At 37.8% G+C, this 26520-nt stretch overlaps 2 protein-coding genes and 1 pseudogene across 2 annotated transcripts in view; 1 reads left to right on the plus strand and 2 right to left on the minus strand.

The window, feature by feature from the left end:
* The first annotated feature begins 4167 nt into the window (after positions 1 to 4167).
* LOC149023463 (THO complex subunit 4A-like) lies at positions 4168 to 9646 on the plus strand. The gene is made up of 5 exons (XM_089143999.1): positions 4168 to 4530; positions 4674 to 4829; positions 7940 to 8008; positions 8100 to 8302; positions 9247 to 9646. Exons 1-5 carry the CDS (start codon positions 4363 to 4365, stop codon positions 9401 to 9403), a joined length of 753 nt encoding a protein of 250 aa, XP_089000125.1. The 5' UTR covers positions 4168 to 4362; the 3' UTR covers positions 9404 to 9646.
* Positions 9647 to 13214: 3568 nt separating this feature from the next.
* LOC149023464 (uncharacterized) lies at positions 13215 to 17803 on the minus strand (annotated as a pseudogene).
* Positions 17804 to 19788: 1985 nt separating this feature from the next.
* The window catches only part of LOC149023465 (uncharacterized), a 123353-nt gene continuing 116621 nt past the window's right edge, over positions 19789 to 26520 (minus strand). Inside the window, exons 10-16 of the mRNA XM_089144000.1 lie at positions 25998 to 26189; positions 23851 to 24126; positions 23094 to 23717; positions 21204 to 21709; positions 21057 to 21117; positions 20903 to 20971; positions 19789 to 20574 (exon numbers count right to left, since the gene is read on the minus strand). Coding sequence (XP_089000126.1) covers positions 20488 to 20574; positions 20903 to 20971; positions 21057 to 21117; positions 21204 to 21709; positions 23094 to 23717; positions 23851 to 24126; positions 25998 to 26189 — 1815 coding nt within the window. The 3' untranslated portion in view covers positions 19789 to 20487. The remainder of the gene's footprint in view (positions 20575 to 20902; positions 20972 to 21056; positions 21118 to 21203; positions 21710 to 23093; positions 23718 to 23850; positions 24127 to 25997; positions 26190 to 26520) is intronic.

Here is a 26520-nt window from a genome sequence, read left to right on the forward strand (position 1 = left end):
ATTACCTCCAACTTTTTGTTCAGAAGGGCGAGAGTTTACCATACTATGTACAAGCTGTCCTTGATGGACCAAAAAATTTCCATACATCCAACTGATCATCTTAGTGAGAAAGCCGTTGGTTTTTGGTTTTCCAAATGTAGACAAAAGATACGGCCAGCATAGAGAAGGTCCAGCTCATCGAAGGGACATGCCATCAAAGTGTAGTGCACTAGTCTAAACAAACCTCCAAGAAGGAGTTTTTTTTTGGTCAACAACTAAAACTTGTATTAATTGAAAGCAGACAAACCAGGGGACCTGGATAATAACAAAGAAGTATCAACGATAAACAGAGGTGGAACATTCTACCAAGACCAAACCAAGGAGAACCTAGAAGCTCCATTAGCAAGAAAGTCTGCAAACAAACCTCCAAGAAGGAGTTACTAGTTACAAATTCCGTCTTAATCCCCAATGGGCCACAGCTAAAATATGTTTAGAATTTAGATACATCCACATCCCAAAAATGAAGGCCAAAGTGATTTATCACAAGACTTACACATGGAGCAAATAGTAGGAATAGACTCTAGGGGTGTCAATGGGCTGGGCTGGGAGGGCTACCCTTGAACCCTAACCCTACCCTAGAGATTGAAATTAAAACTCAAGCCCTACCCCACCTTATCAAGGTTTAAAAATCCCCAACCCTAACCCCACCCTAACAGAGCCCAATCCAACTTGGCTAGCCTTGATTAACCTTTATAGGGTTGGGTTGACCCAAATTTACCCTGACCCTTACTCTAATTTTATCTTTTTTAAGGGTTAATTTAATAATTTAAAACACACTATCTCTTTTTTATTTTTAGTATCTACCATTGATTGCTCCTATGAAAAAGTTACTTGATTGCAAAAAAGATAAAAATGAGAAAAAGTAAAATGTAAGATTTATGGAATTATATTTAGATATTTAGGGAAAACATGACTATTGATATGTGAATGTGAGATTTGTAAAAATACATATGATTGTTGACCTGGGAATGTGAGATTTTTGGAAATATATTTAAATATTTAACATTGATTGCTCCTGTTTAGGAAAGCATGCATTGATTGCTCATATTAAGGAAAGCATACATTGATTGCTCATATTAAGAAAAACATACATTGATTTCTAGTATTTAGTATCTACCATTGATTACTCCTATTAAGGAAAGCATTTTGAAAATATATTTTCACCATTTACAATTGATTGCTTTTAAGGAAAGCATAGAGTTCGTGCCCCACCTTCCACAAACTCCATCTAAATCCTAGAATGGAGAAAAACCCAACGTCTTCAACCCCATCTAAATGGTACAATTGTTTATATAAGTAAAAAATGCCACGACCTGTCAACTTGCTTAAATTTTGAAAAATATGACATCTCTTTTACTTTTAAATGGACAATGTATATGAAAAATAAAAAATAAAAAATATTGTTATTCATAAATTAAACTTGACATACATTAGAGAACTGAAGTTCGAAATTGAACCTATGCATGTTTCATAAATGTGGATGCCATTGAATTGAAAACTAGTCCTCTAAAAACCTCTCCAAAATTAGATCTTAGTAGAATTAACCATTGTGCATATCTAACATTTTGGCATGACAAGTGTATGTGGTGTTCAATTCTAAATACAAGATCAATAATTAATCCTTGATTTGCCCCCCAGCCCAAACACAACCCATGTATTAAGGTTCGGTCCAATTTTGACAGTTTGGGTTGCAAATTGACACCCCTATCTACCAAACAAAACTATAATCGAGATACCATTAGATAGTACTCTCCAAAAAAAAAAAACATGGGTAATTTTCATTTTGACCCCCTAAGGTTTAATAAGTCATTTTTAGTTCAAACATTTGCCTCCCTGTGATATCCAAAATAGCCAATTAAGGACAAATAGTCATTTTTAGGCCCAAATTGCCCCTATTGACTATTTGATTTATTTTCAACTTACCCAAATCTTGAACACACTATCAAGATCGCACCATGCGTGCAAAAACTATTATCATGATTATAAATAAAATGTGAGGGTTAAATAGAAATATAAATTTTTTACTTCATCAAACTTCTCTTAATTATTTTAAATTTACAAAATGAACTCCCTGATTGACATACTTTGCGTCTTTTAGGATTAAGGTTCAGCTACAATGTAGACTTGCAATTCCCTGCCAAAAGGTATCTTTTGTCTAATTCGGTCTCAATATCACATAATGTAGACTTGCAGTTCCCTGTACTTTTCACTCCCTCATTATAAGGTGGATTAGGATTTTGACCCTCAAAAATCCACAATCAAACCCCCTTGCTCAAGCAAAGTCGATGCATGACATCGGAATCCGGTTCCATGTGGACCAAGATCTTAAAAGGTAAATAATTTCTTCAAGTTTCATATTTGACCATGTCGTATGAAAAAAATACGAGGTTCTCGTATTTGGGATAGTTTGGTTAGCAACTTACTAGAATCGAGCCATTTCTCACTTGACAAATAGGTGATGATAAACAGACATATTTTAGATTGATCCCTCAGTTCCATTTATTGCTAATTGTTGTGTTCCCAATGACTTAAATTACTCTAGCACCATTTGTTTCCTGAATCTAGAATTCAGGAAACAAAAGGATGGGAAATTTTTGAAAAAATAAGATTTTTCATAAAATCTCAAAGTATGGTTTGTTTGGTTAATTTGGTAGGAAAGTTGGCGGACAAGCTTCCCTAATGTCGGGAAACTTGTTTATTGATCTGGCATACTAATGTTTACATTCCACTAATTTTCAAAGTCTCACTAAATATGTAGAATTTTGTGAAGGAACGTGGAAAAAAAAACAAAATGTGACCCACATTTGAATTTTTTCTACAAAATCCCTTTATTTTTTTTTTCTGTTCTCCCACCCCTATTTATATGGGTCCCACATATTTATCTTTTTCACTCATTTTTTTCCCAACTCACCTTTGGAATTTGCTAAATTTGAAGTGGGATGAGAAAATTTTGAAAAAATTGAATCCCAACGTATGGTTTGTTTGGTTCTATAGTGTGAAAAAAATTGGCAAAAGCTTGCTGATGTGGCATAGTACTTTTATCACCCCATCCATTTTCAAAATCCCACATATTTAGTGGAATTTTATGAAAAAGTGGGAAACAACAAAAGTTGACGCACGTTTGAAACTTTGTTGACAAAATCCTTTCGTTTCGTTTTTTTATTTCCCCACTCCATTATATATGGGTCCCATATATTTATTTTTTCCACATTTTTTTTCCATCCCACTTTTGCAAACATACGGTGCCTCAAATTCTATCAAATGGGTATCCCTAGCCATCTCTCAGGATAATTGGAATGTGTCATTCCTTTATCTGTTCTACCTATTCATTTTGTCTTTTAGATTTTTTCTCTCAATATCTTGGGTGATGAAATAAGTGGTTATGTCTCTCATTCGAGGGGTCATTTCTCTAGTAGGCTGGCTGCTAGACATCTTTCTCCTCATCATCATTCTAGTGGAGTTAAGTATTCAAAACAATGTCATTTGCTTCCCCCACTCCAAAAACTAATGTCATTTTTAGTAAAAAAAAAAAAACAAAAAATAGAATCTTTCATTTGCCTCCTATGTAGTATCCAAAAAGACCAATTAAGGATAAATAGCCATTTTTATGCCCAAAGTGCCCTTGTTGCCTTTTCAACTTTCCCACATCTCAATATTGTGCCATGCATGCAAAAACTAATCTAATGATCATAATTGAAGATCTAGGGGCTTAAATAAAAAAAAAAATTTATAATTTCATCAGACCTCTCTTAGTCTTTTCAAATCTTCAAATAAACTCACGAAGTGACATCCTCCGCAAACTTTTAGGGTTAGGGTTGTGTGCGTGTATTTTTGTTTTTTTGGAATAAAGACGCAACGGTGACTTCGATGGCTTCAAACCAAGGGTATGCGGGGCAGTCCTGACATGTTGGCCCGTCTCCTCTCCTTTGGTGCAGGTCTCTTTTTTGTAGTTTTTTTCTCGGCTTTGCTGTCTCAATAAATTTATTTTATACCAATAAAATATTAGGTTACTTGGGGGACCGAAAATTTCCCTTTTTATTTACTTGTCCTAAAGCAAAAGTAAAAGAAATTGGCCAAGTGACGGACGTTATAACAGACCGCTCCCGATATTTTCAGAAGCAGAACGATATAAGCTTTGGAGCCGACTCTCACCTTGTTTGGGTCCATTCCCCATAACCGCCTCAGAAGCTTCCCCATCTGCAAAACCCTAGCAAGTTTTTTCGTTTCGAAAACCCTAATTAATCCGGAACCTGATCTCTCCACCTCTGCTACACCCCTTTCTTCACTATCATAAACTCTGTCATCAATTTAGTTTGGTAGAAAATGTCTAGCGCGTTGGACATGTCGCTCGACGATCTGATTAAGAACAACAAGAAAACAGGTGGGGGAAGTTCCAGAGGTAGAGGTAGAGGTTCCGGTTCTGGTCCCGGCCCAGCTCGAAGGTTTGCTAATCGCGGCGCTAATCGAACGGCTCCATATTCAATGGGAAAGGTGATTTGGGTTTCTTACTTGGACCTGTAGTTTACCTTTTTCGCTTCTGAATTTGGGTTACGTGCTTTTTATTGGTTGTATTCTAGTCTCTTTCTTTTTCATTCTTTTCGCTTTCTCTGAATGTTGTTGTTTCCTTGATTCAGCCTGTCCAAGCTCCTGAGTCTGCTTGGCAGCACGATATGTTTACCGATCAGATGGCACCCTTGTCGTCACAGGGAGGACGAGTTTCTGCAATAGAAACCGGAACTAAGCTCTACATTTCTAACTTAGACTATGGCGTTTCGAACGAGGATATCAAAGTAAGATCATCTTCTTTCTTCTCTACTCAAAGTTATTTCCTTGGATTTTAGAGAGAAAAACCTTAAGAGACCTTGTTTTCCCTCAACCCCACTTTTTGTTTCTGGCCCCAAATCTTTGATGTCCAAACCATATTTGAAATCTTATTATATATATATGATTACCTTCTTATTAGGGTTTTACACCGTCTTGTGGGATGATTTGGATGTAATCTGAATAAATATGGTTCAGTATGCCTCTATCGTCTCTCATGACTCTCAGAGGAACAAAAAGTATGGGTGTTGAAATCTTATTTTATGTGTATGATTACCTTCTTATTAGGGTTTTACACTGTATTGTGGGATGATTTGGATGTAATCTGAATAAGTATGGTTCAATATGCCTCTATCGTCTCTCATGACTCAAGAGGAACAAAAAACATGGGTGCAAATGTATCATGATGATGGTGGTCTTCAATGATTCTGTGTAGTGAAACGATACAGTGTAACTTGAGCCATATGCCGCATACAGAGTACTGTGCACTCCACTCCCCAGCTGAGCCATCTGCCAGTTAGTTCTTTACTCAGTTCTCCATAGGAATGTAACAGTCACCGGTTAAATCTGGACATGTTTGTATATGGTGGTCCCACTCTAAGCATACATCGCATTTTCATTTTTGGAGGCTGTGAAGTCTGTAAAAGGGCAGTGAGTGTCTTATTGGAAGAAATATCACTAATGATTTGCATGTTTACCAAAATGACTTGGTTGATTCAGAAGATTTAGAGAGGGAATTCAGGGATTTTGGAACAACTTTGAGAGATATACTTCGGCTAGGAATTGCTTGTTTGGTAGTTGGTTGAATATAAACTTACTGTTGTTTTCATCTAGACGATGGGGTCCCTGGTGATGTAGTTTCTTGTGAAGGCTGTGCTTGAGTATTTGTGTGAGGACCAAGGGGGATGAAATGTTTGTGGTCTTCCCATAGGCCCCTGGATCAATAGTGAGTTATGGAGATGAAACTGAAGGAAGTGATGATTTCTGATGAATTGGGCCATCTCCTGTTTACATAGAGTAAGGGGGCTGAATATATTTCCCCCCACAAGTTGTTGCTATGTATGCAGTATCTCTTTTTCATCACTTCCTGCTAGACGCAGAATTCAGTCCCTTCTTTTGGGTGTGGTCTTTCCTTATTCTCAAATATGTAATACCTCTATTTCTTCCATTCCTTCTTATTTTCTCCTTGCTTCTAGTTCTGGGTATACACTCTCCTTTGACCCATTAATTTCTTGTCAGTGCTCATTCACTGTTGATTGGGTTTGGTTCAGATATGAGTTTGGTTGCATTATCTTCTGATTTATGTCACATAAATCAAGGAACTCAACCCTTCCTCTGTTTCTGTTTTCCCTGCAACTGATCTACCATGTGTTCTTGCTCCACTAAGTAGTACTTTTCTACTTACCATGGCTGTGCAATTTCATCTTTAAAGTTGTAACAATTTCAAGGTGATCCTTGAGTAGGGCTCCATCAGTTGGAGTAGATCATTGTTGGCTCTTGTTATCGTGAGGAAGGAGGTCATCGTCTTATTTTTCTGCTGAAGCATAATTTATGTTATTCACAGTAAAGTTCTTCTCGAAAGTTTGTTCTGTGTTGTCCCGTGGCTATTTTAAATTCCAGGTTTCTCATTTCCCCTGATTGTTGTACACTGCTTTGTTCCAGTCTCCTTATCTCTCTCCCAAAAGGGTTCTGGGCTTGACATTGTGTGTGGAAGTTGGGATAGTTGGTATGGCTTATGGATTCTAGTTTTGTTTAATTACTGATTCAGTCCTAGGTTCCGAAAAGACCCTTAAACCAAATTGCCATGGGCCAAAAGGAATGTTAGATAACTCAAATTAGTGGTTAGGTGGCAAGGCAGCAATATTTGAAGCAAGTTCAAGTCCTTCGAAGTAAATGACAGATTTTGAAACCAAGAATTGATCTGAAGGGGAAAAAACCACTTATAGGAGTTAAACTGAAATAGAATTTCAAAACAGGGTCATTCATATACCAAAGATATTTCCTTAATAGAAAATTAGAAAAATATCTTCTGTTTCTTTTCTTGATAGAACTCAAAAGGGCAGTAGAACTGCCCTTCTTCAATTGAGACCCCCCTTCTACCCTGTGAAAATGGTATGGGATGAAAAGTTGAATTTAGTTGCTCACTCGATACTCTCTTATTTTCATCAAAAATAGACTCAAATACCAGGGAGTATGATGGAGATGAATCCTGCCACCAGATCTGATGAAAACTCATTAACTGGATTTCCAGCAGAGATCGGATCTCAACAAAAACTGTAGAACAGAACAAGGAAGTCTCTGTGATAAATTTTAAAAAAAAATCCCATAGGCTGTTTCTCGCAAAAAAGTGGGGCTGGAAATGCTCCATAGGAAGTGCGCTTTGTGTGGGTTTGGTTGCTGGTGGGAGAAGTGAGGAGACAACCATCCAATAATCCAAGAGGATTATTGTCTGATGTGGTAGTTGAATTTTCACACCTCAGCCGTCTTCAAAATGCCACTCATTCAGGTAGTTTGAGCTGTCAACTCTGTTCGAGCAGAACAAGATGTTCTGTCAATGTGGTGGGAGACGGATGAATGCGCCGGAAAAAGGGTTGTTTTAGTTCAACATGAGATTTTTGAAAATGAAATGAGTTAAGTAAACAAAAAGACACACGACTCCAATTTAACAAAAAATATGGCTTTTCAAACTGTCATAGCATTATTTGTATGGCCAGGATGATGTTGAGCTCACTTGAACAAAATTTCTCTTTGACCATGTAATTGTTCCCCCGTAGTAGTTATATGTGGTTTTCCAATTCCCATGTAGAAGTTAATTGATGTTCCAGTTTGCTTTAGGGTGTCTAGATGCTTCTAAATTCTCTGGTTAGAATTAGCTGCAAGCTTTTTGTTTATGAGATTTGCAGCATGGTTATTTATTTTAGTTGGTAAAAAACTAACTCAGTTTTCTTCTCTAAATTTAGTTCATTTAATGCTTGTTGATAGTTGATTTTATGTGCTAGGTGAAACCCCAGATCAAGTAGAATGAGTTATGACTTGTATTCTGGTGATTGTCTTTTAATATATTGGTAGATTTGTGCAGGAACTCTTTTCAGAGGTTGGTGAGCTGAAGCGATATTCAATCCATTATGACAGGAGCGGGAGATCGAAGGTATATTATCGAGTTCTGAGTTTTGTCTTCTAAGGTCTCTTTCAAGAATTCCTTCCATCGAGCAATGCTGAAGGAAGATTCTCAATCTCAGGGAACAGCTGAAATAGTTTTCTCGCGGAGGACAGATGCTTTAGCTGCTGTGAAGAGATATAACAATGTTCAGCTTGATGGCAAGGCAATGCAGATTGAGATTGTGGCACCTGCTGCTGTGCCTCCTGTTCCCAATAATGGCATGTTTGTGAATCCTAATGGTGCGAATCCTAATGGCGTGAATCCTAATGGAGCCCCAAGAAGGTATGTCATTTCTATATTTTGTTGAACCATAGTTTTTTTTTTTTTTTTTTGGGGGGGGGGGGGGGGGGTTGTAGGTTGTTGCTCATCTTGATTGTATTAGTTGGGATCCACTCTTTCAGAATCAATATTGGTAATGCTATTCATCTGTGGTTAGCATCTCTTTTGTGAAATTCAAATTTCAACAGTGCTGTGATTATTTTTTCCAGTGTGTTTCTTTATCCTTCATATATTCATGAAAATATTCAGAATATTTTATTTTAGAATTATTTGAAGGGTGGTTACATTTTGTTTTCATGCACCAAAAAACAATTACTTTGTGCTTTTGAGAAACTTCTTTGCATAGATACAGCTGAGAAAGATGAATATGAATGCACACCCTAAAACCTATGGCTGATCTTGTTCCCTATTGAACTCTTGGTATCTACCCATCCAAGAATGCCCTTGCTTATTCCTTTGGCTTGCCTAGTCTTTAGATATGGGAACAAGTCAGTTATTATTATATGGGCCTGACAACTGAATAATTGGTAAAAAGAAGTGGAAGTAGGGCCATGTTAACTGAAAGTAATTGGGTTAAGGATTGTTTTATGAGAGACTATTTATTGATTATTTTGGGTATTTTTATGCCAATAAGTCTTTAATGTATATAGATTCTGTGGAATTGGTAAATTTTATCATTTTGCGTTTAATCTTTAGTTGGGTGTGAAAGGCTTTAGAGTTATCTTTTGCTCAATTTGGTCTTTCATCATGTCATGATGCTCTGTGCTTGGTCCATAAAGTTTAATTGCATGTCTTGAACATATTTGGATTTGGGAGTAGTTTACACGTTTTCAATTGTAATGCCAGTGGTGGTTCCCAGCCTTTACTGGATAAGCTTAATTTTTTTTGAGTGAGTGGACTATCCTTTTTCCTGACAATCTGTATTTGTGATGACTTGGCTTCAATAGACAAGGAAGGGGTGGTGGAACAGGTTTCTCACGTGGTGGTGGCCGTGGATTTGGGAGGGGACGTGGACGGGGAAGAGGTCGTGGTGAACAGGTATCTGCAGAAGATCTTGATGCTGATTTGGAGAAGTATCACACTGAAGCAATGCAGATAAACTGAGATCCCCAAAACATCGAGTGCCATAAGTTTTTTTCTATGTAGCATTTCTAAGTTAGATGAATCTGCATCATCCTGAAGTATGTGTATTCTTAAGCAATGTGCTCATCTTGTTAGAGGAGTGACAAATACAGAAGGGTCTAAATGTTAAAGCTATAGGGCTTTTTTCTTTTGTTGCTCGTTTGATTTGACATGGTACCTCGGTTAATGGATAACTGCCAACAGCATGTGTTACAGTTTGTTTCATTGGCATACCTTCAGTTGTTTCACATCATTAGAGCCATGGTTTGGGTTTGGGGAGGGGATTGTTGGTTAGGGTATGGCATCCTGTTTGGTGATCCAAGGATACGCTTGCTGCAACAGTGGTTGACTTGGCCATGACTGGAGCTTTGCCAGGCATTTCAAGGATTGGTTGTATTTCTGTGCATGGCTAAGCAGTTGGGATATCACGTTGGAGGTATTCTTATTCATCTGGAATAATCAGTTCTCTGTAGGTTAGTTTTGTTTTTATTTCGTTTTGGTTGTTGTAAATGAGCTATTGGTATGTGCTGTATAACAGTAGTTGTGTCGAATGTTACTGCTAACCAATTTATTATCGAATCACTAGGGAGTTGCTGGCAATGAGGTTAGAGTATTTTCCTGCTACAACAGCATAGTCTCTCGTACGTATGCATGGCTATAGAACTTGGTATTACATGTAAATAAGCCTGTGTTGGGGTGATGCTTATTTGATATCTTCTGTTTAGGTGGTGCTGTGGGAGGTGGTCTGGTAGGTTGATTTATTCTTCCTCGTGGCTGCAGTTTGGCAAACTGCATCTTGAGGGAACTCATATTTAAAATAGTTTGACGACCCGTCACCATTTGCAGATCTCTTTGAAATTTGTTATCTTCGTGTACTGTTATCTTGCTGCTGACAGAAAGCACATGATGGGCCACAGCCAGGAGCACTAACAGGAATCCATCAAAGGAAGCTTTTATGATCTCAGAGACGGTACAGAATCTGATGATTTCTTAGTTCTGCTACAAGCTGAGGTTCAATACACTAAGATGCCAGTTCCTCAACATGTAAACCAGTTTGCTATTGCCTCTCAAAGTTGTTTGATTTCTCCCTGACAAGGAGCTTCTGCCAGATTTAAACTTCTTTTGCAATCCAATCGTAAAATCATGTGCATCAATTCCTCAGACGATTCATTATCCTCTTCCCCTTGTCTAATTCTGTTGGTGTACAGTGCAAAGTATTAATTTGAACAGCTGTGGCACTCCAAAGGGGACTGACCAAAATCATGTCCGAGCCTGAGTTATCCTTCCGTTTGAGATACTAAAGCGTCTTCTCTTTCTTCTTCCCGTGTCTTTGATCTTCTTGTGCTATCCGGTTAATGTTGGCCCACAGGGGGAGATAGGTGTCCAATGTCCCTATTCAACACAATGGAGTGCAGTGGGCGATGGTGTTGGCTGGGCAAAGTGAAGCTGGGAGGGAGGGAGGGATGTCATGGAAAGAGGCAAAGAGGGAGAAAATGGGCGACGGTGTCCGAGAATGAGGATTTTTATTTGCGGCCGCCGCCTACAGCCTGCTGTCGCGATCTTGAAACGTGTTCAGAAAAAAATTGAACGGTGCCAATCAAAATAATGGGGGTGTTTTGTAAATATTATATTTTTCGTTTAACATTGAAGGGTTTAATATTTTCCAAATCTACAAAAAAAAACCCCTACCTGTACCGACTCTATTTCGCAAGCCCTAGGGAGATTGGCATCTCTCAACTTCAATTCGAGTCGACGGTTCTCTGCTCTCGTTAATGATTGATTTCGTCTTTTCCTGGCAAAAAGTAGCAATTTATCAGATATATTCTCATAAATGTTTGATCCGTACCTGCTAAACCACATCCAAACTCGATTCCAAGTTTGCTTCTGGAGAAAGAAGTTGGAAGAAAGAACATTTTCTGGTTTCCAATTCAAGAGGTGTAATATTTGCCATCACTTGGTGCTATTGTTAAATTTGTGACCGCTATCAATCGCAGGATTCACTAATTTTCTTTGAAGGTTAAGTTTTGAGGTTTGTTTATGAGCTTTTTAAGTTTTGTTTTCTTTTTCTTGGCTGTATCTATCCTGTTTTGAATAGTTTACTTTTTCATTTTGAAGATGTCTGATCTAAAAAGTAGAAGAAGAGTGAGGATCTTTCCCTTTATTTATTTTTTATTGTAATTTTCATATTTATTTTCTTCCTAATCTGATCTTGGAAGTGGCGAAGATCAGTTTAAGCATTGTTGCCGGAGAAGGTTCCACCCCAGAAATGCATCTTCCTTCTGATATCTACTGGGAAACGCTGGATGAATCCAATAATCGTTGAATTCCAGAAGAATCGAACTTGAGAACCGTTATTCTCCAGCTAGGGCTCGCCAAATAGAGTCTAATTGAATTACTGAGTTACAAGTTTTTTTTTTTTTTTTTTTTTGTAGATTTGTGAAATATTAAACCCTTCAATGTTAAACAAAAAAAGTAGTATTTACAAAACACCCCTAGTTATTTTGATTGGCACTGTTCGATTTTTTTGAACACGTGTCAAGAAGATCGCAACGGTTGACGCCTGCAGCCATAAATAAAAATCCTAAGGACGAGGGCATTTCAGTTTTCAGTTGAAAATATAATACCAAAATGACCACCTTGCAGAAACTACCAATGGAGGTGTCTCTATCAGGCTCTCAAACTAGAAGGGACGGTACTTGCCTGTAGTTCAACTAAGTTTAGAGGTACTTGTCATTTGAGTACGTCATACACTCATACATAGTCTACAGGGAGATTTCACCTCACTGTCGTCTGGTGATCAGTCAGGAGGAATTCCTTGTTTCCTTTGATTCTCAAAAAGATTAGCCTCAAATATCTAGTACAAGATAAGTGTGAATCATCTTCTCGTCAGGGGATGACAAAGTGTTCCCTTACCAGTGTTAAAACCACATGATATGACAAAGTGTCCCTTACCAGTGTTAAAACCACAAATCATGTGGGGTCCATATGTAAAAAATAATAAAACATATAAAAAAAAAATCCACCCAAACCCTGTGGGCCCCCATAATTAGTGGTCAATAGCCGTCAAGGGAGCACAGTAGGAGATGATCCCAATCCATACAAGATGGCCTTGGCGCAAGACATTACAAAATTCTGACAAGAGGAGGGCCTTAGAATTGATGAATTAATCGGAAGAACAAGCTTACGAGGTGACGAGGATATCTTCCTACCTGCTCGATGAAATCAATGCCCGTATTCCATTAAGATTAGCAGAAGGAAGAACTTTATCCGAAATTCTGAAACTAATACAAGAACATTGGTGTTGCGATTGTGTCTGATGCAAACAGTTAGTTGGAGGGGAAAAAAAAAAAAAAAAAAAAAAAGAAAGAGAAGAGATTTCTTTTCTTGAGACCAATGCATCTATGATCAACACTTAATTCAGGTGGCATCTTGAAACTTAAGACTGAAACCAAATCCTTGGCTGGGCTATTGCTACCTCATAAAGATACTTTATGAAGCAAGCACTGTGATGATGTGATGAGAAGGGCAGAGCACACCCTAGGTTGGCTTAAAGATTTCTGGTCTTATGTACCAAGGTTGGAGGGAGGGGGTTGTTTTGAGCACGCCGAGGGCAGTGAGGTTTCATGAGTGCACAGAAGGTGGGAGGGAGAGAGGGAAGGAGGAGCTAATATACCCTCCCTGTGCAGCTCTGTTGACCTCTGCTTTACTAACAACATTCAAAAGCCAACATAATTAGAACTGGTGCCCTTTCAGGATAGGCATTGGATAGTTTATCAGCGGATCTAGCTTTAGTTGGCAGTTTCATGCACCTCATCAAGCTCCACATGATCAAGATGGCAGTCACAAGTTACTGTTTTTGGGTGGCTGAAGCGGAGCACCCATTTCTGTGTCTGCCTGTTCAGTATTTAAGTATAGCCTTTAATGAAATATCATTCCTAATTTGCAAAGGTAAATTCCATTATGGTGATACTCACAGGAAAAAGGAAATCTAATGCGTCCCAGGCTGCGTGACGAACAGCTTTTGTTGAATGCATTGCCCCATGAGGAGACATGAAGCTATACAAACATGCCTTTGGCTTTGTACTTGTGGTCATTCTCAGCTCAAAGCCTACATAAATCAGTCAATTTAGATTAACTACAATAGAGCAGCTAATATGATGGCACAAAGATTGGCAATATTGAACACTTCAAAATATCAATATCAGCATACAAATAATTACCCTAAAGGGATTTTATCTGGGAAAGGTAATGTAGCAGTACTGCCTCCACTTTCAATTTTTGAAGCTGAGGATCACGAGTATTACGTCACTTCAAGGTTTAAAGTATCCCATGATACCATACGATACTAGCCGATATATATCTATATTTGACACAACCGATACAATACACCTCGATGTCTTTCTATTGAATTGCACTAAAATACATTAGTCAGAATGATACAATGCTCGATACAAAGACAATATGTCTCTTAAAATCACCTAACTGATACGATACTCGATACTGATACTTTAAACCTTGGCGTCAATTTACCTCTATAAGTGATATTTTTAGAAGTAAGAAGAATGCAAACCTCGAGACATTACTAGGCAGCCACCTGATCTGTGAGCTCAATAACAAACATGTCTGCTGGACCACCAACCAAAAATGCATTTGGTGATGCAGGAAATTGTTTTAAATTTTTTTTCAACCTTGTCAACTGCATCTAAAAACGAGACACTCATATTAGAAGTGTTACACAAAAATTCTGTACATCAAGGGCACTGTTTCTTTACTTAAATACATACAAACACACCTAAATTGTAAAAGAAAATGAATCTAAAGAGTAAAAGATAAGATATCTAAATTCAACTTCTTATAATTCTTAACAATGCCATCATATTAGTCAAAAAAGGGTAAAGTGAACCTTCAAATACTAATTTACTGAATTTAAATGCAAGCTTGGAGCATCAAGGAATAGGTACTGTAATGGATGTCTAACCTGAGGGACAATATTATTTAAGTGCATGGGGACAAGAGCAACCTCCTCAAGTAGATTCTAAGACAAAAAGACCATTTAGATAGTTTAGACAAGCCAATAAGCTGAATATTGAAGGACTTAAGGAAAAAAATGGCTGGATCTAAAGGAATTTTACTTGGAACAAAGAGAAGAAACGTCTAGTGTTTGTTTGGATGTCAATCCTACCAATAAACACTTGTAAGAAAACGAAACTGATCATACTCATAATGATTAAGCAATCCACCCATGGCGGGCTAATCCCTGGAAAGAGAGAGCTAACATTGAAGATTCAGCTTAAAATTTCAGCTTTAAACTTCTAGTAGCTAACTAAATGATTGGCAATCCAAGTCTAGCTAATTGATATCCCATCCCAGAAAACATTTGTGGCACCATGTGCAAGGGCAGAGGACTAACGAAGGAGGGCTTCTGAGTTTTCAAGTTGAACTTCAAATAACTGCATGATAGCATGAAAAACATCAGTTATCAATGTGACTATGTGAGGAAGGTGATTTTCGATAAATACAGAAATCTGCTACAGTATTGATTTGTTGTGGTGAGTTCACGAAAACAGTAGCTCTAATTGCTGACAAAGCAAGATCCCTCAGGACATTGACCTGAGTGTCTCTCCTGTTAAAGAATATGTTGAGCCAGTCTGCCAATTTCATGCCAACTGATCATTTTTTTTTGGTTTTGTTTTGTTTTGGGCATTGGTTTGAAAGTGTGTTTGATCTTACACTTTTGGGTGGTTCAGCCTAAGAATATTTCAGGAATTGAAGATTCCAAAATCTAAAATGTGTGTTTAGAACTCACAAAGAGAATACCCAATATGTCATTCTTCAGATCAATACAAATCTTTCTTGTATAATTTTCAGCACTCTTCTAGTTATTCTTAAACAGAGTTGGATGGCAGATGGAATCTGTAGTGAGACCCCATATAGTTGTGAAAAGGCTAATTGAATCTGAATTGAGTTTTATGGCTGTTCTCTAGTTTTTACAGGTTCTGATCTTTAATCTTGCAAAACTGACAAATAAAACCTTCCAATGTGTGCTGCCAGCAAAGAGAATAACTACCCACTTGTCAAGGCACTAGGTGTTCCAAAGTGTTTTGAGAAGCCCTTAGGTATTGCCTAAGTGGTGTTTATGTGTTCATAAGCCACATTGAAATATTAATTTTCCAATATATCAATTATATTCTTTACTACTAGTCTAGTCGGTGACAAATTGCAATTTAATGACATATAAAACAGAATCGTAAATATAAGGGAAAAAGCTATTGAGGACTTGGATAAAAATCTTGTTTGTCTCATCGACTCAATCCAGTTGACTCAAATTGACTCATTTAGGTTTTAAGTATTTAACAAATAAAAGATTTGATCCCATGTTTAACAGCGTACAAAGTTCACACAGTAGCAATGAAAAGTTAGTAAACAGAATGCATAGAAACAAAAGATAACAAATAAAAAAGATTGTGTTCAACTAAGAAATCAAATTTCTAAAAGAGGCATGCTAATTTGGTTTAGGGTGTACCAAGATGTTGTTTAGGACATGAAACTGATGCTTTTTATTGACCAAAACGGATGCTTTTTGGCTTAAAAAGGCATTCAATTGCTTTGCCTCAAAAAACTGTTTCTATGCTACCAAACGGAAGATATATGAATTCAAAAGAAGCCTTCAAACACAAGGAAATTAGAGGGCAAATACAACTGAGACTTTTGACACCCTGATATTGATAAACTTCACCTACACTTTCTAGTCAGTACCGATTATCATGTAGGTAAAGCATATACTCTAGTTTCCAATATGCATTGATAACATTTCTTCACTAGGTTTATTGTGACAAAACTTTACCACAAAAAAAAGAACCATGCAGAAAATATATACACTTTACCACTATGAATTTTGTAAAGATACATGAAAGAAGAAGGATTTAAGGCATTTTGCAAGAAGACATACCCATCTGTGGACAAGAAGTGTGAATATATTAGATGCAAAAGATTGGCTCCAGAGTTGGACAATTAAATCAAGGTTAGGTTTTCCACTGTCAGGAACCTTGACCTAATGATCAGCAAGCACATCATAAAAGCAGAGCTGATTCTGGACTTCAGTTCACCCTCCTCAGGAGAATTTCTGTCACCATGCATCCCTCGTATGAATAATGTCTGTTTCAAAGGCAGTGCACAAGATCTGGAATGAAAACAAGAAAGGGTTTGTAGTAACAGCTCCTTTGACATTGAAAACCTACACAAATCATAGGTGTGCATTATGGGATCCTACCATCTTACAAACAGAGGGATAAAATAAAAACACAACCGGATTAAAATTAAGGCCCAGATAAGCTACACTACATTTATAGGCTCCATATCAATGAAGATGCATGATTCCGAAGTTCCCAAAGTTGCCAATCCACATCTTTTGCTAAGTCCAATCTTTGTATTGTTAATTATTTGCTCAAGTTGTAGTTCCATTCTCTAGAAATTTCGATTCCTCAATTTTATACTTACAGACCGAGCAACTCTGCGTTACACAGGCATAAAAACTTAACTTCGCAACGTGATCAGAAACCAACATGGATTAGTTTTAGAAGAAAATCTGATGTAGACATATTTCCTCAAGAAACAGTGATCAAATTTATCGGATGGGGATTGGGATACATAAGCCTCAAGGAATGGCATGGCCCAATTTATATTTATACTTTATAAGATAAAGATGAGAATCTACCATGTCTCACCTCGAGCATGGCCATCAGCCCCTAAGGCTGTATCTGCGAACAGCTCTTGCAACAGTTGAAGTCTCTGGGACTGTGAGACGATTGCCTACGGACATTCAAAGGAAAAGTGAGCTCAAGATTCCAAAAAGCTTCATTAAATTGAACTAATCCACGGAAAGCACACAGACTAACGAGATTAAAGATGAAAAGAGAAAGGAATTGGTAGCAGTTGCAGGTCGTTTACTGGAAGAAGAAACAGAGAGACATGCACAGCGGGAAAAGCAAAGAGAAGAGAAGTCACTCTTTGGAGCTTTTTTCCTCTTTCGTCTGGGTAAGGGAAAGTATGATAGCCCAAATTAGTAGCTGAGGAAGGTTTTGGCATTGTGGCAGAAACTCCCAACGCTTAAGCATTTCAAAAGCCGATCCTAATTTCTGGTAAGACAAGGAAGGAGGGTTGATCGCCATGCCTTCTCCAAACGAAAGCGACACTCGATTTTCGGCACCCAGAATCCTAGATGAATACTTGATGAGATGAGGATTGTTAAACATCATCTGCACTTCCATTAATCGATGATATTGATGGAACAGAGATTGACTGATTTGGCGTCTTCACGGAAACTGTACAAATGGAGAAATCTTCAGACACAACAGAGTCTGTTGGAAGAGTCAGATTTATCATTTACCACTTACCACAGTGCCTTTGCATAAGAGCAATCGATTATCGATTACCACTAAATTTGAAAGGTATTTTGGTCTTTGTAAGTTATTCCCATTTTCTTGTGTAAAATAGTGGACACTTTGCTTCTACGACAACTTTTATTGGCAGCGGTAATCGTCACATGATCACAGAGAAGAACCATGAAAGAGAAATACTCCAAGCCAAAGCATCTCCTAATTCATCATGGGGATAGAAATCTTTGATCAAATCAAAGAGGAGATGGTTAAGCTATTCTATCAGATTGGTAATGGCATTTGAATCACCCATGGTTGGATTTTGGATAGCAAGGCATTAAGGCCAGGTCAAGCTCCCCTATCCCCTCCCCCCTAATGCAGCTACAACCGTGGCAGCTCTCATACAAAACAACCCCCCCCCCTCTCGGAGCAGAGACCTGATCCACAATTGATGGCCTCCAGGTGTTGCTGACTGACAAGATTTTATCTATTCTCCTCCCCTCTTCAGATATGGAAGATAGAATCATTAGGGAACCTACATCAAGAGGTTTATTCAGTCACTTCTGCTTATAGACTCTTCAATAAGGAAGAGTCTCAAGCTTCGAGCACCCCATGGTTAACTCTTTGGCATCTCCCCCTTCCCCCGGGAATCTTACATTTCACTTGGAAATTCTCCACAGGAAGCTGCCCACCCCCTTTCTCCTGATTGACAGAGGTCTGCAAATTGTGTATGAAACTAAGAGCTTCCGTGGATCATATAATCCTTCATTGTGACTAACCAAGTAAATTTGGTCAAAATTGTTTGCTGGTTCATTCACAACAGGGATTTGCAGGAAGTATCCAACTGGATCGAAAAAGCATCATCAAATCCGAGGGAAAGAAAGGAGCTATCACTTCATATTATTTCAGTATGACTTATTTGGATTTCCTTCAATAATTCAGCTCATAATCGTATGGTTAAACACCTTCACAGGCTTGGTGGTTAGGAGATACTTGTGACTTTGGACTATCAACAAACTTCACCTTCTTGTAGCAAGCAGAAGAGTATCCATCAAATCCAGTGAACGAACCAGCTCAAGGCGTCATCAAATTAATCTTGATGGATCTGCGATTAAAGTTAGAGAGAACTACCATAGAGCAGACGCAGGAAGGGTTGCCCAGGGAGCAAAGGGGAACATGATACTCTGTTTTGCTATTCCAGGAGGAAACTTGACTCCAATTCAAGCTGAAGCTGCAGCTTTCAAATGGGCATTCCATCATGCTCTGAACCTTCAATTAAGGAGGGTTATCAGTGAAAGTCACAACGCAACAATTGTCGACCTACTTTCCATAACATCTGAGCTACCATGGAGAATCAAGCACATCATGGAAGAAATTTTGTGGCCGATGATCTCGCATCATTTGCTATTCATCAATGTAAAAAATTTCTTTTCTACCTCTCCCCCCTGTGTATTGGCCTTTACTGTTTGACTCTTACTACTGTACTTTCCCCCGTGGTTTCAAATTTAGTTATAAATAAATGCAGTTTGTTACCCCCTCAAAAAGAAAAAAGGGTTCTTACTACTGTAAAATAAATGCAGTTTGTTACCCCCTCAAAAAAAGAAAAAAAAAAAAAAAGGGTTCTGAATCGAATAGTGGTAATATATGATTCTACCCAGAAAAAAGAAACAGTGGTAACATGATGCAGAATTCTCAATAATCACTCTAAAATGTATCATCTATAGGGCAGAAGGAACCAACATTTAAAATTTAAAAAAGGGAAAAAAAAAAGCAAAAAATTATACATGTACCATCAACTACACTTGGATTGCCTGGTGATTCAATCTCCCCTACTCTCCATTCCTATTAAATTTAATGATACAAGACTCACTCCACTACATCCAAGGCAACACATAAAAGTCATTGTCTGAGGATGCCTCCAATAAAATTGGCAGCTTATAGAGATATTATGACCACTTCAAGTTGCCCATGAGCTCATCATCCGAACTGCTTCAACAGGGAGAAGGGGCCAAAAAAAAAAAAGTTAAGTAGTAAAGGAATTGCGTAAGAAAATTATTTGAAAGAAAGAAGACGAGACATTAAACCTGGAGATTCTCCAGCTAGCCATGTATGACAGCTATATTTGACAGCATGAAAAACCAATAGAAGAATTAGGCTTCTCCAAGCTTTTCCTCTATATCTTGTGCATTGGCTCTCACTTACTATTATGATGTTAGTCTACACTGACTGATCCACATACCTCAGGTGCATGTACCACATCAGAAAAATGATGTTTAATATATAATTGGACGAAATGGGAATATGAATGGAATCGATGATCACGTCATTCTCTTTTCTCATTTGGTGTGCTATGGGTTGCAGGCAACTGATGGTAGAATGTCTAAACAACACCCACCTACCATCCATAAATACTGCCAAATAAATTCCACCTGCATCGGATATTCTGGTCCACTGTTAACTCAAACTTTCAGCTGGAACCAAACCTGATTTAGGTGTTTATTGAAGCCATCTATAGATGCTTAGGAAAAAATTTCCCCCTCGTTGTATGTTTTACTTTATGAACCAGATATTCAAGGACTTGATATTGTTGCATCATATCTAATGAAGATGAAGCCACTCAGAGTTGCATTCTCAGCAGTCCCCTTCCAACAAAAGCAAGACCCTATCTTCAATACAAAATAGCCCATTGGATTATATTCCAGTTCCAAGATCATCAGACAGCTTTAGTATTCCGCGCATCTGGAGATACGGGTTCTCTAACAGCTTTTCATTGTTGCTCTGGTTAGAAAAACAAACAATGCTTCAGTTGGATTTAAATGTTAAAAGATATAAATAAATAAGGGTGCTTCAAGATGAGATATTGCTGCCATATTCCCCATGGTGATACATGGATTGTTAAGTTACTAAATAAAAGATCACACTAGAAATTTTAGAGGTAATAAATAGGGAAATGATAGTACCAGAAAGACAATAGAAGTAAATAAATACAATACCAATAATAACTGAAACTGAAAATATGACAAATTGAGATGTCTATGATCAGTTTTTCTGTGGAATTTGTAAGCAAATATCTGATTTCAAGAAGAGTGACTAGGCCAGGTGTAACCTGCTGAGCTCTAAAAATGAGACTTTGAAGCATACGCTGGTACTTTTCGGGCTCTTCTGTCATCATTCTCTGAAAAGCCCAAGATGTATATCAGTAGGTATTCACAGACAGAGGTAATCACAGATTGGCCTAAGAAGCAAGACAGGGAGCATGCCTTTAAAAGAAAAGCAGAAGAATAGTATGCCACCCTTGAGTCTGCATCATCTAAAAGTTCCCTGTCAAGAGGCAAAAACATTTACTTGGATTAAATAAGGACAGACCAAACTAAAACCCAACAAGGTGCTTGAGTATCAATGTTTACCTAAAGAACTCCTCCCCTCCAACTTCTAGAAAAGCAGCAGGATCTGCAGTGCATTTCCCAATCAAAAGTAAAAGAAGGGCAGCCCGGATATCTGATGTGGCACCAGGTAAGTTACCGCTTCCTTTGCTACCAACAGCAACACCAAGTGCAATATCATCAGTTGCTGCACCGGCAAGTTGAATCAATGGCCAATAGAACAAAGCAGTGGGAATACGAGCTACAAGTTGCATGGGAACAAAAGCCTGGCCCCTCAAAAGCAGTGCTGCCAAAGATGCCGAATCACAAATTAGAGAAGGATTAGCATTAGGACCACTTCTGTTAATTTCTTCCAGAAAATTGTTTCTGCAACAGTTGTATCCCTGGTTAGGGACATGCATATCTTCATCATGCTTTACGTTCCCATTTGTGCACCCAAAGACTTTACCAAGCTCTGTGAGATTGCCAATGTGCATGGCATTCCCATGGATAAGTCTAAGGCATAACTGGGAGAACAGCATGTCACACATCTGTTGCAAACAAAATAAAAAAAAACAGAGGTTAACACATGTGTGAAGAAAGAGGCAAGGAAACCAAAGAAAAGGTGGTACATAAATGCTTCATGAAATCTTTTTAACTTGGGAAAACTAAAGAAAGAGGTCAACCAAAAACACAAAAATAAACTAAAACAACGGCAATGGATGTGCACAGAACTGTCCATTACTAAAACTTGATTCAACAGACACTCCAGTAATGCAACTCGCTGGGCCCGTCTAACAAGAAAGACCCTTGGGAATTCCCTTACATAATGTTAACCATAAAGAGATTTGGAGATTTGCAAATCTATTAATTGATGTAACTGATGTCTAGGTGGATCCGTGGATGTCCTAATCCAGACTATTTGAGATCGTTATGTTATAGGCATTTAAGATGCATATGGTTGGCAACTCAGTTTTTGAGTTCCTTTTTTGCTCACTTCCATTGTAAATAAACAGAATTTTCATAATGATCAACAAATTGCAAAATATATGGTTCGAACTCTTTCAAAGTCCAACTCGGTCAGCCAGAGAGCCAAGTAGGACCAAGAACTCACTGAGTTGGTGAACATTTTCCTGTTGAATTGAAGCCAGGTTTTGATAAAGGGCGTACCCAGTGCCGAAGCTCCCACATTGTGGGGTCTGGGGAAGGAACTTTCTAGGCAGCCTTACCCCTGCTTTTTGAAGCCAGGTTTTATACGTAGCATAAATTACCAAGATATAACCTTGAATCCCAACTTGTATAGGAATCTTAGAAAAGGAGATATTTCTGAGATCTTGGTGAAGATCAATGATGTGGGGGAAATAATTTCAGGATTTTAGTTATAGAGGCAACAGATCTTCAAAAACATCAGGATAGTTTAAGAATATCCACACCAACTTTCTGCTTTTGATGGACTAATAATCAGAGAGCTAAGATTGATTAAGTCAAAACCAAACAACAGGAACTGTTCATATTTTCTTGGTCAAACTATATAGCTGATAACGCAGAAAGAAGTACCCACACTTGAGGAGATCGCTGCCATATGAAAATGAAGAAAATTTTTCAAACAATAGACAAAAGCTCATCATATATCACAATTCTTGTTACCCTGTAAAAACTTTTCATGGATCCCACCTAATGGATCTTCTGGGCCTAATTGAATGATTCGATGATCCTACTCTGGTTGATACACCACACGATTGCTTTATCCACATATGAAAACTTATGTGGAGATTCAAAAGTTAGGATCATCTAATCAGGCTGAATTTGAGCATGGTGATCTCTTCAACAGATCCCACCTCCTAATATGGCACCAGATGTATCCAATTGATGTCAGATCACATCATTAGATCTTGACAACAGATATCTTGTTCCACACTTCATAAACAAAAGTACCTTCAAGATGTTGACATGATCAGTTTCATTTATTTGATAGACAAGCAACAATGAACTGCTCATTATATCTATAACTGCATTTGCTCTCTCCAGACGACAATTCCCCTGATCATCTGCACAAAGTTCACCGCTGTTTGAGTCCTCGAGTTCTTTCTCATCTGACAACAATTTCAATCTCATGAGAAGCTTCTCTAGAACAGAAAGAAAGCCCCATCTGATGAAGCTGTCCTTTGATTTCAGAAGACCACACATAACCCAAACAGGTAGAGGAACTTCAGAACCATTGGAATCTTGACTACCAGCAACTCCAATTTGCTTCTGCAAATTCTTGATGCTTGACCATATATTGGCATCCCTATCCTCACTAATTTCTGCAACAAGCAATTCAACCAACCATAGATACCCATTTTGGCGATAAGCAGATATATTTGAGTGAAGAAGAGAATGTAAAGTGGCCCATGTGAGTTTCACATTCATGTCAACACCACTTTTTGTAACTCCATCCTCAATGCATTTCAAAAGTTTGTAGGATTTTGTTACCCGTATCATGTATGAGAACTCATCATTCAAGTGAGTAAATGTGCTTATTATATTATCACATTTCTTTATGATCTTCTCCAAGATCTACAAAGAAAAAGCCGTGCTTTAGAGAGCAGTAAGATGCAAAAGAAGAAATGAGAGGTATTGCATTTAGGATGAACACGAAGCCAGCTTACAACAGGTTTAAGACAACAGAAATATCTAGTAGGAGCATTACCATATTTAGATGCTCGCTATTTGGATATCTTGACAAAGCAGCAGAGATTGATCCCCTCAGTATCTCTCCAATACCTTCTACTCCATGTTTGAGAGCTACATAGTAAGCTTCAGGAGCATTTGCAAGATCAAGCATTGCAGCTAGGGGTTGAATTTCATCAAAGCTATATTCAGAACCTCCAGTAGCCAAACACGTTTCATTTATTTGATGCAAAACATAGTCAAAAAGTATCACAAATAGATTTCTCTTCTCTTCCGTTGAGTTTGCACGTGAATACTGCACAAAAAAAAATGGGGGCAAACGATGGAAGTGTAACATTTTAAGATTTTGGCTTATCCTAGAAAAAGAAACAGATTTAACTTTTAAGATGTTATAATAAAGCATAAACACAACACTTAGTACCCCCCCACACAAAAAAAAGAAGCATAAACACAATGAAATAAATCAGAGGATGATATCTAAAACTTCAGTGAAATGTACATGAAATATTTTGAAGAATGTGGATCTAAAACTTAATTTTCTATTGAAGAAATTTGTGGACCTAGTAGTACAAAAGTACAAAGGAAAATTTTTGAATCATACCTTACAAACAGGGAAAGCAGGATTTTTCCATGATCCACAACAGAAATTTCTCGCAAATCGACAACTTACGGAAACCCGAGTATATATAACCAATCATTAAAAAGGGAATAAACCTTAAAATGGCTAGACCAATGAAAGACATCACAATGAGGTAAGAGGAATGGGGGGAAAACAAGGGTCACACCCAATGCATAAGGCCCCCACGTGTAGCAGGGTCTGCAACAACAACAACAACACTACAACAAACCTTGTCCCAACTATCAGCTACATGGATTCTTGCCTTCCAATCAGCTCTGTTTAAGGCCATGCTAAATACAAAGCCTAAGCTATGTATATTCTTTCTCACAACTTCTCTTAAGGTTATCTTAGGTCTGCTTTTAGCTCTTCTAATTCCTTCAATCTGGATTAAATCACTTCTCCGTATAGGGGCATTTAGCGGCCTTTGTTGGACGTGGCAATGCCACCTCAAACTACTTTCTCGTAGCTTATCACTCCGGAGCTACTTCAAACCAGTTGTAATATGATCATTCCTAGTTTTGCCACTCATCCATCTTAGCATACTCATTTCTGCTACACTAAGTTTATCTATATGATGCTTTTTAAAAGTGCAACACTTTGCACCATACATCATGGCTGGTCAAACGACGATCCTATAGAATTTTTCTTTGAGCTTTAAGGGAATACGTCGATCACAAAAGACCCCGGACACACTTCCACTTCATCCACCTTATATTAATTCTTTGGGAAACACCATATTTTATATCACCTTATTTATGATTGAATCAAGGTACCTAAAACAATCACTTTGAAGAATCTCATTATCATCAAGTTTCAGCACCCTCTTCCACCCTATCATGATCAAAATTACAAACTAGATATTTTGTCTTTGTTCTACTAAGTTTAAAGCCTTTTAATTCAAAAGTTGCTCTCCATGATTCTAACTTGATATTAATCTCTACTTGTGTCTCATATATCAACACAACATCATTAGCAAAAAACATACACCAAGGAACCTCATCTTGAATGTCTTTGGTTAATTCATCCTTTATAAGTGCAAATAAATATGGGCTTAAAGCTGATCCTAAATATAGCCCAATTGTAATTGGGAATTGACTAACTTGTCGCCCCACCGTTCTTACACTAGTCACTAAATTATCATACAAATCTTTAACTATGTCAATATATTTACTCGCAACATTTCTTTTCTCTACTACATTGCAAATTAATGCTCTAGGGACTCTATCATAAGCTTTTCCTAGGTCAATAAAAACCATATGAAGACCTTTCGTACACTCTCTATACCATTCCATAAGTCTCCTAATAAGGTAAATAGCTCTTACCCTTGTTTCCAAAAAAGTTGTTTCCATGACTGGAATGCATGACCAAGTGTTCAGCAAGTGAACACTTGACCAACATGCCAAGCACAACCTTCACTGCAGATGAAAATTACTGTCCAACTTACTGGTCTCCATCAGAAAAAGTTTAGCACTTACAAAATGTTTGAAATCTTCACTCTCAACCAAATATACAGTTCCAGATTGCTAACTGTTTATTCAAATGCATACCTCAAGGCAAATGAACTCAATTCCTCCGAGTAGATCAATCTGTTCCACATGGAATATGGGAGTACTTGAAACATCTTTTACAGATGCATCAGGAACCTCGTAGAACATGTTTGTTAGCATGCAAATAAGCTTGCAATGAACTGCTTCTGCCCAAGAATGCTCCCAGCTAATCTGCAAAAGCAACTTGATGACCTGCATGCAACAGGGGGGGGGTTGGACAGGACCAAATATGACATATAAATACTAAAACATAGAGTCCAAACACAAAGACAGAGAAAGATACAAACGCCAAAAGGTGAGAAAAATAGTTCAATGAAATTGAAAGCAGACAGAAGGAAAACCTTAAACATCTGTCAAAAGCATGCAGATGATACCACCAAATGAAATACACAATTGACATTAGGTAACCAGATGCTGCTTTCAGGTGATAAATTTAGACACATGTTAAATCATAAATAATGGAGAAATATAGGATGATGTCTTGACATGGAAACAAAGCTAGATGGATAAAGTGAATAAAGTG

This window comes from Hakea prostrata, chromosome 2 (assembly GCF_041222555.1).
Source record: "Hakea prostrata isolate BN-2017 chromosome 2, UWA_Hpros_2, whole genome shotgun sequence".
Lineage (NCBI taxonomy): Eukaryota > Viridiplantae > Streptophyta > Magnoliopsida > Proteales > Proteaceae > Hakea > Hakea prostrata.